This window comes from Physcomitrium patens, chromosome 1 (genome assembly GCF_059467195.1).
Source record: "Physcomitrium patens ecotype Gransden chromosome 1, ASM5946719v1, whole genome shotgun sequence".
NCBI classification, from domain to species: domain Eukaryota; kingdom Viridiplantae; phylum Streptophyta; class Bryopsida; order Funariales; family Funariaceae; genus Physcomitrium; species Physcomitrium patens.
In genome coordinates, this window is record NC_143410.1 from 6093846 (window position 1) to 6109044 (window position 15199).

At 35.4% G+C, this 15199-nt stretch overlaps 1 protein-coding gene across 1 annotated transcript; it reads left to right on the plus strand.

The window, feature by feature from the left end:
* Positions 1–7816: 7816 nt before the first annotated feature.
* Positions 7817–14879, plus strand: LOC112283726 (uncharacterized). The gene is made up of 14 exons (XM_024522783.3): positions 7817–8925; positions 9362–9533; positions 9771–9988; positions 10287–10347; positions 10465–10537; positions 10684–10761; positions 11032–11195; positions 11416–11584; positions 12080–12325; positions 12489–12711; positions 12992–13297; positions 13661–13882; positions 14019–14152; positions 14300–14879. Exons 1-14 carry the CDS (start codon positions 8005–8007, stop codon positions 14484–14486), a joined length of 3174 nt encoding a protein of 1057 aa, XP_024378551.1. The 5' UTR covers positions 7817–8004; the 3' UTR covers positions 14487–14879.
* Positions 14880–15199: the final 320 nt, after the last annotated feature.

Here is a 15199-nt window from a genome sequence, read left to right on the forward strand (position 1 = left end):
TATATATTTGACTTGTAAAGAAAAACTTAAGTAGAATGAAGAAGTTTAAACAACTTAAGAAGCTTTGAAGATAATTTTTACTCTAATCATAATCTCATATTATGTTAATTTTTTTAAAGCATATTTTATAGAAACAAATATATCAAACTTTGCCTTAGATTTTGTATCATCATAAATAAAATTAAATGAAAAAATTTATTTATTAACTTTTTATTTAAAAATAATATTAGTAATCAAGATAAATTATAAGATTCATAACAAAGAACTTCTTGCAATTGTAGATTCATTTTAAAATGGTATTATTATCTAAAAAATGCTCCTAGTTTAATAATTATTTATATAAATTATAAAAACCTTAAGTATTTTATATTTATCATGAATATATATATATATATTATAATTATTACCTAAGTAATATGAATAGGTAGAAGTAGATAAAAATAAATTAATTTTATATTATCTTCTAAAAAAGCTTTTTTGAAGCTTTTTAGATGGTGTTTCGATTTTATATGTGTTTGTAGTTGATTGATAGGTTAGAAACTTAGTCAACAAACTAATCACGTGCTACATGTGTTGGTAGCTTATGGAAGAAGCTAGATAGGTGGTGTCCATATAGAAAACTTGCCTTGCAAATTAAGATACATGTCATGAAAAGTTTCTTGAAGAAAAGAAGTCTAAAAGCTACAAATACTTAGCATTAGCAAGGATTGTACTCTAAAAGAAAAGTGGAGAAAGATATCTCTTACTTCCAAAACTTTTACTTATAAATGGAGTTTACATTCCAAGTACATAAATGTCACCTTCATCTTTTTAACTAGATCTAGATTCATCTTAACCTAGCCACCACCTTAAAATCTTAGCCGCCACCATAGTAACTTTTGCTACCTTTTGATTATTAGCAACTTACTATGATTAATCTTCATGTGGTGGTAACTATATAAGAACTTGTTGATCTTTAACACTCCTACTTTGCTAATTTTTAAATGGTTTTTAATCCTAATCTCTAAATCAAGTCATGATGTCTATTCTTCACTAATGCCTTTGTAAGCACATCAGCAAGCATGTCATTTATAGCACAATACTTCATACTTATTATTCCATCTTCAATCTTCTCTTGTATGAAATGATGTTGAACATCAATGTGTTTGGTCCTTGAGTAGTATTTTGGATTCTTCGCAAATGCAAGACATCCTTAATTCTTACAAATAATTAGAGTTGCTTCTAATTGTACTAGACCAATATCTTCTAAGAGTTGCCTTATCCAACACGCCTCTATTGTACAATGACTTGTTGCCATGTACTCTACTTCCATTGTTGATCTTGCAATGGTAGGTTGTCTCTTGCAATTCCATCAAATGGCTCTCACTCCAATGAAGAAGACATGTCTCATTGTGGATCTTCTATCATTTGCATCTCTAATCTAATCCACATCACAATAGCCTTACAAATCAATGTTCTTACCACCAAGGCACAATTTGAAGTCCTTTTTCTTTTTAAGTACCTCAATATCTTTTTTACCATTGTCCAATGCATTAATCTAGCCTTAGACATGTGTTGGCTTATAACACTTATCGCATATCCAAGATCCACTCTTGTAGCCACTATTGCATACATGAATGAGCCTACTACTACCTTGTATGGAATACTTTGCATCTCACCTTCAACTTGTGCAAACTCCTCATCCGTGAGCTTCATCAACTTCAAATTTACCTCCAAGGATGTTCCAATCGGATTGCACTCCTCTATGTTGAATCATTTCAACACTTCTTTAATGTACTTGATTTGGATCATTGTAATGGTCTTGTTACCACAATCTCTTATAAATTCCACTCTTAAGCAGTAGTGTAACCCTCCCAAATTACTCATCTCATATTCCTTCTCTAATTTGGCCTTCATTTAATCCATCTTTTCCATATTGTTAGCCAAGATGATCAAATTATCAACATAAACGATTACAATCAACAAGAACTCTCTACATTGTATCACATACAATGAATGATCTGCCTCACTATTCACAAAATCTTCATTGACAAAGAAGGTGTCAATTAGTTGGTACCATGCCCTTGATGATTGTTTCAATCCATACAAGGATTTCTTCAATTTGTACCCAAGATATTCTTTGCCTTGTTGTACAAATCCTTGAAGTTGGTCCATGTAGATGTCTTCTTGTAATTCTCCATTCAAAAAGGCCCTCTTTACATCCATTTGGTGTATTTCCAAATCCATTGCTGCTCTGATTGCTACAATGGTTTTAATGGTGGTGAACTTAGCAATGGATGCATAAGTCTCATTGCAATCAATTCTAGTAACTTGTGAATATCCTTTGGCAACTAATCTTGCTTTGTGCCTTACTACTACATCCATTACATCTATTTTAGTCCTAAACACCCACTTACAACCAACACTAGATCGATTTGCTAGAAGAGGTGCCAATTTCTATGTACCATTGTCCATAAGAGATTGATACTCTTCTTCCATAGCCTTCTTCTACTTGATTGCATCTTCACACTTCATAGGATCACAAAAAGACAATGGATCTGCAAAAAGATCAATATTTGTATGTTCTTCACTTACTTGAAGGAAGATGTGATCCTTCCACTATTTGCCATGTTGCCTTCTTTCTCTCAAAGGATATCTCATTTCACTTGTTGAAGAACATTCACCTTGTTGCACTCTATGTTCCTTTCTAACCGTCTTCTCTCTTAAATCTTGCCATTTCTCACTCAATGGTTGATATTCTTCATCATTATCATCATCTCAATCTTCAACATCTTCATTTCTTTCATTGCTTGTCCTAGAAATTGTAGGAGCCTTCATCTTTTCAACCTACTTTGGCTTTTCATCTTCATCAACTTTATTATCTTCATCTTCTTATTTCTTTGCTAAATTCAAAGATGTGTCTAGAAACACACCCTTACTCCCACTTGGACACATCTCTAAGTGCTCACAAGCACTCTTGTGCTCCAAAAACTCAACATCACAACTTTTGATGATCTTCTTGGTTTCCAAGCACATTAGTTTATATGCCTTAGTACCTTCACAATACCCAAAAAACATACACTTTATACCTTTTGTATCAAGTTTGGACCTTATAAAATCTGGTGTTTTTGCATATGCAATGCAACCAAAGGTCCTCATGTGGGAAATGCAAGGTTTTCTTCCACTCCAAGCTTCAAGAAAAGAAGTCTAAAAGCTACAAACACTTAGCATCAGCAAGGATTGTACTCTAAGAGAAGTGTCGAGAAAGATAACTCTTACTTCTAATACCTTTTACTTATAGATGGAGTTTACATCTCAAGTACATAGACTTCATCCAAAGTCACCTTCATCCTTTCAACTAGATCTAGATTCATCTTAACCTAGCCGCCACCTTAAAACTCTAGCCGCTGCTATAATAACTTTTGCTATCTTTTGACTATTAACAATTTATTATGATTAATCTTCATGTGGTGGTAACTAAATAAGAACTTGCTGATCTTTAACAAAGTCAACATTTTTTTAGAGGTCCTATAGAACCTAAGTAGATGGTATACATAGAAGCAAGAGTAAAGCTTTCTTCACTCTTGTCAATTCTTTTCTTATTTCTAATCTAATTTTAAGAGTCTCTAGTTTCTCTATCTTTTAGCCATAGCCATTTCAATTTTCTTTTTAAGATACATACTTTTCTATTTTTATTTTTTCATATTTCTTTGAGATAGCTTCACTTATTTATTTGTTTTTATTGAGTTCTTATCCTTGACAATATTAGCACATATTCTAAATTGCTGCCAAGTCCATTGAAACATATCTTTATTAAGATTTAAATTCAAGATTACTTACCTACTAAAAAAACCAAGATTTACTAAATATCCTTTTCAAACGTTCTTATCTTATATCAAAAATAAAAAATAAAAAAATAAAAAAATACAACTCTTCATCAACAACAAATCATTCTTTAGAAGTCATAATAATTTCATGTTTGAGCAATGAAATCAAGACTAACTATTGATTCAATATTTTTTAATCAATTTAAATAAAATATTTTTTTAAATCTTTTTATTTATGATATTAAAAATAATTCTTATAAATCTAATAATATTTTTGGATTTGAATTCAAGAAAAATCTTCTTTATTTTGAGAGATGCTTATATATTCTAAAAGGTGTAGCATAACTACATACTCTTTATGCTTGTCATAGTTTTTTAATTACAAGATATTTTAAATATAACAAGACCTAAGATTTAAAATTATTATATTTTTAGAAATTTTTAATATAAAAAATAGTTAAAGACTTTGAACAATCATATAATATTTGTTCAAGATAAAAAAAATTCTTATCATTGACCTTATGGACTTTTACAACCATTATCAATACTAAAACAACCATGGTCTTATATTTCAATTGGTTTTATCACAAATCTTTTAATTTTAAGTTCTTATGATTTTATATTTTTAATATTAAATTATTTCACTAAAATGGCATATTTTATATCATATACAAAAACTATCATAAGTGAAGAAACAACTAATTTTTTCCTTCATAATAATTATTATTATCATAAATTAACAATAAATGTTACATTAAATAAAATGACTCAATTTATATCAAAATTTTGGAGAATTCTTTTTTAGATATTGAAAATGGATGTAAATTTATTTTTTATTTTTCATCCACAAATTAATGGACAAATGACATAAAAGATAAGAAGGTAGTAAAAAACTTAAATGGTTTGGCAAGGAAAAATTATTGCTTAAAAATTAAGACCTATGTTAGAAAACAAAGACAACAAAATTGGAGAGTTTTAGAAGTTTTTTCTCTCAATAGGTGAGTTTGATTTTCTTCAATATTTGAAATGTGGATGAAATTTTAGTTGAGATCATTAATTCAATTAATAGTTATTGAGATTTTAAAATAACTTTAGAAATTAGTTAAGATTTATTTAGGATTTATTAGGATTAATTAGGATTTGGTGAGGATTTGGTGAGATTTTTTAAAGATATCTTAGAGTTTTATGATATTTTGTTTAAGGTTTCATTATGATTTTATATGAATTTATTTAGGATTTTATTAAGATTTTTTTAAGATTTATTTAAGACTACATGAGGATTTGATTAGGATTTACTTAGAATTTTTATTTTGAATATATTTTTAGGATTTTTTTATATTTCTTTTAGATTTTTATTTTTAACATTTATTAAAGATTTTTTAAAAGAATAATATATAATTTCTTTATATTACTTTTATAAATAAAATAAAAAAATAATTAAAATTTAATCAAGATTTTTAAAATTTAATTAGAATTTATTCAAGATTCTATTATATTTGATAAGACCTTATTATTGCAATTTCCTATTTATCTTCTACAATTTAGTATCTAATATAATTTAGTATTTATCTTCTCAAGCAAGAATTTACTTAATATGACATTGCCAAAATAGATTAGAATATTTTATACATTAGCATAGATATGATTTTAGTGAATACACATAGGAACTAACTAAAAATATTATAAGTACAACAAAAAATATTGATATTTTTCATTGCCTACATCTATCAAAATAAAGATGAAGAGTCAAATAATTCTTTGCTTTAAAAGAAATAAGGTTTAATAAAGATTTATCATAGATGTACATAATTATCAAGATAAAAAGTATTAAGAAGAAGATTTGATACTATCTTATGGAGAAGCTTCCTAGAAGCTATATACACATAGATTTAATTTTATATAAGTTTGTAATTGGTTGGTAGGTTAGAAACATGACAACCAAGTTTATCATGCATCACACATGTGAATGACTAATGGTACTAGTTGGTTATATAGCACACATGTAGGAAATTTATTTTGCAAGTTAGATATGTGTCTTACAAGTTAGACACATGTCAAAGGTCATATAGAATACTACCACATAGCTCTTAATTAGATGGTATATATGGATGCAAGAGCACAGGCTCCTCCACTCTTGCTAGTGCCTTATTTGTTCTTAATCTAGTTTCAAGAATCTCTAGTCTTCTAGTCTTTAATAGTAGCCATTTTAGTTCTAGTATTATACTAATTTTGAATAAATATCTACTCCTTTTGAGTGACACAAGAGTGTATTGAGGTTTTTATTGTTTGTAATTCATGTCCTTGACAATACTTTGTTTAATTGATATTAGCTCTTAAAAGAGTTTTGTATTTTTCTTTCTTATTATGATTTAAATAGACAAAAGAACACCTATAAGGACTTAATATTATAGAGTGTAAGATAGAATATATTTTTAATGATATTAAAATCGTCAAGTTATGATATTAGGCAAGTCTTAAGGTGTCTATAAAGATAATTTTTGTATGAGTTTTGGCTATTAACATTGTATGATCAACTTTTAAGTAAATCTTAAATAAAGAAATCTAGACTTGTCATATATCAAAACATATTAATACTTGCCTTATATCATCTTATGACCATGTATGAAATATGATTATGCATATTATGTAATATTTAGTACATGAAGTATACTATATTAAATTATATTGAATATGCTTACAAAAGCCTTGTAATCCGATAGCATTGAAAAGAAGATTAATTCTTAGTTATAAGTCATGGAATTAGTTTAAAAGTAAGTCTTAAGTGATAATATCAATAGAATTCCAAAAAATACTTATAATTATTTAAAAAAGTAAATATGAACTAAAAAATAATGATCAATCTTGATTACTTTCTTTATTTCAAATTCAATTTGAAATAAAAGAACGTATAAAAATAGTTAATGCTATAAATGTGGTATTACAAGTACAATACTTGAAAAAAAAAAAAAAAAAAAAAAAAAAAAACTTTAGACTTGAAATATATGTAAGACTTTAATGATGTAGAAAAATTAAAAAGTTATATTAAAATTAGGGTTTATTTTAATAATAATAATAATTGTGAATTATGTATGAGTTGGTGCTAAATGATGATTGATTTTGTTCTAGAGGTGCGTATATAAGAATTGAAATATAAATATTGTGAAGTTTATTGAAGAAATGATTATGATTTTTTTTAGCCCATATGCTACATAGCAAGAAAGATTATTTTCTTATATATATAGATATATATTTATATATCTATAAAAATAAGACTTCTTTGATTTTAGAATTAATTTCAATGTTACAAATTTCACAAGTCTGTTGTGTTAAAATGTTAAATTAAAAACGCTTGAATGAATGAATTATATTAGATTCAAAAACCGTGCTTATCATCGAGACTTCCATATGGGAACCTTGCCAGTTTCATCCAACTGTAGGAAAAGCAACCAGAACCACGAAAGGGAACGCAAAAGGCTAGCGAAAGTAGAAAGGGGAAGAATCTGAAGGCCCGGGAACGCAGCCGAGAGGGCGTTCGCAAAGAGATTCGCGTCCCCAAGGAGGGGAATCAAATATCTAATGAAGCCAGCCGGGGGGGGGGGGGGGGGAGAAGGGCTTAAGGGGGGCTTAAGGATAAGGTTCCCATGCCCGTGGGCCTCGCTCGCTATCACGACATGGGCATTGTGCCTGGTCTCCGTTGCCTCCCTCCGCAATCCTTCAATAAACCCTCCGTTCCGACGAGTTTTCTCTTTTTTGCATCGTCGTCGTCACAGATTAGGTGATGGAAATTCGTTGGCTCTCAACCTTTGCCATGCCTCTTGTAACTAAAAACTGAACAGATGATTCGTAGCCATTTGAACAGAATGACGAATGTTGCGTTCTTTGTGGCTTCAGGGTTTTGGATTTGGATGGATTTTGAGACTAGCAGGGCTTCTTGGAGGGTTTTTTGATGAGTGTGGAGGTTTGAGCTGGGGTTGCAGTGAAGGAAGAGTAGGAGGAGGAGGAGTGGAGGTGGAGGAGGAGTGGAGGTGGAGGAGGAGTGGAGGTGGAGGAGGCGGCGATTTGCAGTGGTTGCTAAGGATTTTAAGGAATTTTGTGAGGGGAGTTGGTTGATTTTGAGTGTGTTGGAGGCTTAGATGTGGTGGTGGATAGGTATGTAGTATAGAGAAGGAAGTGAGTAGGCTGGATAGCCATAAGGCAGATGGCTCTTACAGTCAGGGCAATGGCATCAGCTGCACAAGGTGTGCGTCGTGCGGGCATGTTCTACAGTGACTCGTTGGAGTCATCCAATTTTTATTGTAAGAGTAGGATAAGTGGCAGAGCGAGTGGCGGGGTTGTTTGCAAGAAGGCTCTTGACGGTCTTGTCTGGAAACACTTGAGATGGAATGCGAATTTCAATGCCAATTCACTCCCGAGGAGTCTTGGCAGAACGAGACGTAGAGGTCGGAGTCAAGTTGGCAGCTGGCGTGCTATACAGGTTGATATGCAGCTCACTGACGATGCTGATGGCATGAGAGTTGGAGTGAGGAAAGCGAGGAGCGCGGCTACTGATGTGTCGTCAGTATCTCATAACAGTAGAGACTTCATTGGCGGGGAGAAACTTGCAAGTGATGGAGAAAAGATAACGAATGGGGTGAATGTCATTGGAAGGCCTAAGAAGTCTAAAAGCTCTGGAGTGAACGGTAGCTGTGGAGGGAAGAAGAAGAAGAAGTCTACAGAGGGCGCTAAGGATGATGAGCGCCTGAATTTAAAGGTTGATGGATTTGTTACTGATTACAGCGATAGTGATTTGGAGAGGGATGCGGAAGATAGCGAAGATGAATTTGAAGTAGATATCAGTGCTTACACTGAAAAAGGCAATGGAAATTCGAGGACTTCGGATGCGAGCCTCAACGGCGATACTAGGGTTTCTGGTAGTGTTAGAGAACGGAACCCTGGACAAGAGGAAACGGACTTGCGGTACATGTTTTTGGAGGCAATCATGGAGAAAGCTCGCAAGGCAGACGTTGAAGGAGTGGAGGAGGCTTTAACTGGAATGTCACTTGCGGGTTTGGATGCTGGCCCCAGGGCTTACTATGGTCTTACTGTTGCATACGCTAGATCTGGTGACCCGGAAGGAGCTGTACGTAATTTCATGCCTTGTGTGAAAGACCTATTTTATTTTATTTTATTTTTTTTAATGCTGTTTGCGTATGTTTGCTTATTTATTGACTCAGGCCTAACTGCTTAGATTTTCCTTACTCTCGCTTGTCGCAGGCCATGCCATAACAAATTGTTCAAAACTAATTCTATTCGTCTATTCATTTTGGGATGCATCTACTACAGAATTTAAAATTTATCACTTCGAATATTGCCAGCAGAGTTGAGCTCAAGAGCTCATCACATGGTGACGATGAATAATTGTGGCTAGTTACAAGATAATTTGTACCCTTTTAATCTGTTTCATAACATTCACAGCTACTCGCTCATAATCTCCCTTTTCAATTCTTTAGGGTGAATGCCGTAGTGTTGATGTATGAAGGCTGTTGTCCCTTATGAATCCAATCCACATTGCGCAGGTCCAAGCACTAAAGAAGGCGGTCCAAGCAGGAGTGAATCCTTTACCAGAATCTATGCTGGCCTGTGTGCGCCTTTATGGTAGCACTGGCCAACCACAGCGGGGCAAGGAAATTCTGGCTGCTATGGAAAAGCTAAATTACAACCCTAGGGTGGCTTGGCTAACTTTAGTTGGTAAGCATGCTTTGACTTACGCAAATGAAAAGCATTGTTTATTCTGCTTTCAATTTGCGGTCATCTGTGAAACGCGTGTTACCCTGTTTATTCATGTATTCGTGAGAGACTGGTCTGATTGAGTAGAATATTGGGTTGTAACGTTTTGATGTTGATATGTATCACATCTTTTTCTTTGACCATTCCGATTCATTTTAGTCTGAAAAAATTTCAATGCTTTTCTTGACTTATTCACAGAGGAGCTTCTCAATAATTCTTATCTACAAGAAGCGAATGAGGTTTATATTGAAGGACTTGAAGGAGGACTTCGAGGCACAGACGTCTTGTTTGATAGAATAGTGGAGGCAAACTCTATTATTGGGGATCATGCAAATTGTATCAGTGTTCTTCGATTAATGGAATATGGCGGGCGCATGTCTACAACATTCCACTACAATTGTCTTTTGCGAGCTCAGGTACTTACAGGGGTATGAGTCTAGGTAGTATGATTTAACACAAAAAAGGACTATCTAACTCGTCAGTCCTGATTTTTTTTCTGAACTCCGAGCTCTGTAGTTACTCGAAATCTGGTAGTCAAATATTGTCAACGCCTAAACTAGCAGATCTAACTGTAAAATGAGGCGTGACAAAGCAATGTGCAATTAGTGTTTTCTAGAGTTTTGAGTGTCTCCATTGAACATGCAGTTTTGAACGACTAAATTAGTCTATTCTTTACATCTCCTAATTGGTTGGCAATGTATTATTTTTGGGCAGTGTATGGCAGATGTTCCAGACATCATCGCCATGACGTTTGAAACTATGCAGTATGGCCGAGGTTGGTTCAAACCGCTAAATGTGCTTGATTCCAGACTGAGGTTGATTTGCGATGACGCTGTTTTTAATATGATTATTATTTTTTTTTACCTTTGGTAGCGTGTACATGTGCGTGTAGATGAAATGAAGCCGGACACAGAGTCATACAACTGGGTATTACAGTCATATGTTCGGCACAAGTTTGGTGACAGGTTGAAATCTGCACAGCACTCTGAAGTTAATTAAAGTTTTTATTTTTTTTATTTTTGTTTTCTACGTGTGGTCCCTGCAGGATGTGACTCATGCTCATTCTAACTACCGTTAACGTACTGATCTTTTTACGTGGTTTTTAATACAGGTGTCAAGAGGTCATCGATTTGCTGGGAGAAATGGTTGAAGATCACAAGAGGGTGCAACCAAATCAAAGGACATACGCGTAAGTGTGCCATTAATTTCAAGGGCACGGCTTAGTGAAATTTAAATATATAAAATACCACTAATGGTGCTTTGTTTGGAGGATAGAGTAATTAAGCTCTGTCCTCCAAATTACTGTAAGATGGTGTGATGGTCTTTAGTCACTTCGTCACCGAACTCTGCATCCTATTTCTGACTATCGAAGGCTGAACAAAGTATGAACTCACTTGCTTTGATTCTTATCTTGCTGTGAGAAAAACATTGAAATTCTTTTGTGTTCTTATTTTTTCAGGCTTCTTGTGGAGTGCTTCAGCAAGTATGATCATTTCAATGAAGCCGTGAGACACTTTAGAGCGTTAGTTAGAAATCCCGGATCAACCACTTTTCTCTTCAATGAAGGTCATGGAAGAGACACTGATCCGTTATCACTTTACATTAGAGGCTTATGTCTAGAAGGTGCGTACTCTCACCCTTGTTTTCAGAAATCTGCATCATTGATTATGAAAGAAAAATGAATCAAAATGTGATCGTGTTAGACCTAAGATAAACGAGCCATATTGAACGTGCAAATCAAGTCGCATACTCCTTACAACCTAAACTAAGGGACATTTCTTCGTATTTCCCTTCAGAAGTTGACTAAGAAATAACGTAGCCGATGTGGTTTGAGAATGTTCAGGCCGAGCCGGAGATCTGGTGGAGGTGTTGGAATCCATGGTCAGGGACAATCAGCCCCTGCCAGCGAGGGCACTTTTGGTCAACAAGAGGGGTCGTACATTGGTCAGCTCTTGGATAGAACCTCTGCAGCAGGAGCCCGATCTTGGTTACGACATCGACTATGTTGCAAGGCATGTCATTTGTATTGATTGAAACTAGGTGTTAGCTGTTTTGTTCTTTAGATGAATGCTCCTTTCGCACAATTGGTACGAATCTTATTTATTTTAGTGGTATTTACTTCAGTGATTTGGGTAGATAATGGAGTTTGAGGATAGGTTTTGTCAAATATTTAGTTCCGCGCGCAATTAGTGTTAGTTTCAAACGAGATTGTTGAAGTGTACTACATTTCGGAGCGGGACCATAGCGACAGTACCTGGGATTTTTTCTGCGGTCTTGTAGCTGTTCTAAAGATGTCAGAAGTTTCTTCGTTGTATGTGTGCTAGTACGAGAGTGTCAATTGGGATTATATTCTTATGACTCCAACTCCATACAATGTTTATAGAAACACACAAACTCTTGTAGTATATGTACATGTTAGAGTGAGCAGTGACTGAAATTTAGAATTATCACCTTGAAGATGTGGGTTGAGGAACTACTGGTAATGATACTTTTGATATTCTGAACAGATTCTTAGCAGAAGGAGGCGGGGATGGCACGCGGAAGAGATTTACTGATTCAGTTGGTGGAAGGTTCAAGGCTGTAGATGATGATGGCTTCGCATATGCAGCCCCGCTGGAAGTTTCTTACAAGAGTTTCCTGACTCATATGCGCAAGAATTACAACTTACGGTTGCTTCGGAAGCTGAGATTGGAGGGTGTGCGTGCTTTAGGTCCAGGTGCTACTGAGGCAGATCTTCACCGTGTAATTGAAAGGTCAGTTTTCTTCATTTGTGTGCTGAATTCAATGTGTGTGTGTGTGTGTTTTTTTTTTTTTTTTTTTTTTTTTTTAAATTTAGATATCATTTTCACGCGTTACTGTGCATTAGCAGAGACTATTTTCTTAAAGGTCTAATATATTAGTCTTGTTGTTTTTCAGGCTGAAAAAGGATACTAGAGGCGATGTGGGTTACCAAATAAGGAAACCGAAGGCAGCTAGTAAGATGCTCGTTTCAGAGCTCAAGGATGAGTTGGAGGCACAAGGGCTTCCTACTGAAGGCACTAGACCAGTGCTGTACCAGCGCGTGCAGAAAGCCAGACGGATAAATAAGGCTCGTGGCCGACCACTCTGGGTTCCTCCAACAGAAGACGAACTTGATGAGGTATATCAGATATAAGCAAGAAATTTTCAGATTTCTTTCACCACTTGTCTTATTGTCGTGTACAAACGCAGTTACAGTGTGCGATGTTTCGGCTAGTTCTCAGCTCAGTTTTTTTCTGAATCTCTGGGACAGTTGTGAGTTTCCTATTTTGCTTCTCCGGTGGTTCGACCTGGCCCTCTCCGATGGTATCTGTTAGTAAATAGTGGTAGTATTGGTGATCCTGTCTTCTCGAGCATATTTTCGTTATTTTTAATAGTATGTATTCTGGCACTGTCTGCAGAGACATGATGAAGAGATTGATATGTTTATGGAAAGATTAACGCTGAAGAACGAGAATTCGGAATTCTGGAGGAAGCGATTTATCGGCGGAGCGGGTATTTTGGATGAGGAGGAATCTTTATATCAAGCTTCTGCCGATTCTGACGAAGAAACCTTCGCAGACGATGATGATGAAGATGACGACGATGAGGATGAGCTTCAGGTAACAGACAGTGCAGATGATCTTGTTGAAGATGGAGGCGAGGAGGATGTAGGGGAGCCCCCTGAAATGTTGGCTATGCAGCTTCTGAAGAACAAGAAAGAAGAGGTTAGTTATAAGTGGTGGTGTAGTGCATGTTCATTATGAAAGAATCTTTTCTTTCTTTTTGATCTATGCTGTTTTGGTCTTTGAACAGCGCCTGTAGCATGGATACGATCGTTAGATGTGAGGTCATATCAGACTCTGAGTAGTTCATATTGTTTTAGTAAGCGACTGTTGGTCCTGGCCCTGATATGAATGCAGTAGCTTCTGGTGGGACTTCAGTTAAATTGACCTCAGTCCGACCTCGGTCTCAGTTAAATGTGCGTTTGCGATTCCGTAGTCTATTGTAGGCAAATTGTTTATTCTGTGAGCCGGGTGTTAGCTTCAAATGTTATCTCCTAAAATATTATTGTTTATCATTATTTTCAGGTTCCGGTAGTGAAGGAAGAGGACAGGGAGGGATCAGAGTGGCTAGGGTTGACTCTGGATGAGAAGATTACATTTATGAAGGAAAGGGGTATGGATGAATCAGCATTCTACACCATAGCTGATGTCTGGGGATGGACATGGGAGCAAGAGATTCGAGATCGTGTGCCAGAAGACTGGTCCCAGGAGAAGGAAGTGCAGTTGGCCATCGAAATCATGCTCAAGGTTGGACGATTCTCTGTTCTCTCAGCCGTCGTAGCTCAAAAGTTACAAGTGGCTCTCTCAGCTGCACGAGATGTATTATTGATTTTAATGAGTTACATTATTCAATGATTAGGAACTGATCTAGTTGTCTCTTCAGGTTCAAGCTCTTGGAGGAATTCCAACCATTAACGACATGGGAATACTTGTACGAGCAGCAATGCGAACACCTTGGCCTGAGGCATTAGTTTCTCTTCTCCAACATTCTCATAAGCTTGGTTATGCATTTGGCAGGTAAATTGTTTGTCATTGGACCTCGTCATTTTTAAGGATTGTTTTGTTACTTTCGGTTTATTTAAGGAAAACGACTTGAATGCGTTATACTTGAGGATATTTTTTGATGCACAAGCAACTTAGAAATTGCACTTTTGTTACTTGCAGCAAGTTGTATGCCGAGGCTGTGCGTCTGTGTCTATCACTCGGAGAAAAGGACGCTGCAATTAATATCATTTCTGATATGGAGGATATGGGCGTGGCTGCTCCACCAGACCTTCTCACGGATGTCCTCGAAGAAACCCAGTTTCGGCAAATCTCGGATGTCCTTGCAGTAGAACCAGAGGAAGAATAGGTCGAGACGATACAGCTTCCCTCTTTTTATCGGGCTTACCTTTTATCCCGCATAGGAAAGAGCTGTTTAGAAAGCGAGTCATTTAATGAAGTCGCCTTTTTAGAAGCCTGTTCTGACAGCGCACAACTTGGTCGCACCTTAACCTAGATACTATGATCTTCCTCGCTTTTACTAGCCCTTTTGAGACGGTTCAGTAGAGAGCTCTCATCTTCTCGTTTTAGAGGCACAGAGATGCACATCTTTGCCCTCATCCACTTAGATGCCTGGCCAACCCTCAGGCACCAGAAAATCACTGATTGTTTTCGTGATATATTAACAAAGCTGTTATACAAAGCCTCTGGAATATCCTCGGCTTTCACACATTTTATTAAAGCTAGTGAATCTTTTGGTCAACTTTTTGGAAGTGAGCTGGGTAAAGTTGCATGGGTTGCATGGGTTGTAACCTGCGGTTTATTATCTGGTTCTGAAATTCTACATGCCGTAAGATCATACCGTTTTTTCAGGATCTCACTCTAAGTTTTCCTGTTGATGTTTTACATTCGGATATTCTCCTGCAACTGATATCAGGAGTTAACTGCGTGCGAAGTTTCAGGCAGCCACAGAATCCCATAATTCAGCTTCTGTTTATGATTCTTAACAGATCGTTCAATCGATTGCATTGATATTGTGTGTGTGTTGATATCTACACATCAACACACACAAATGGTGATACA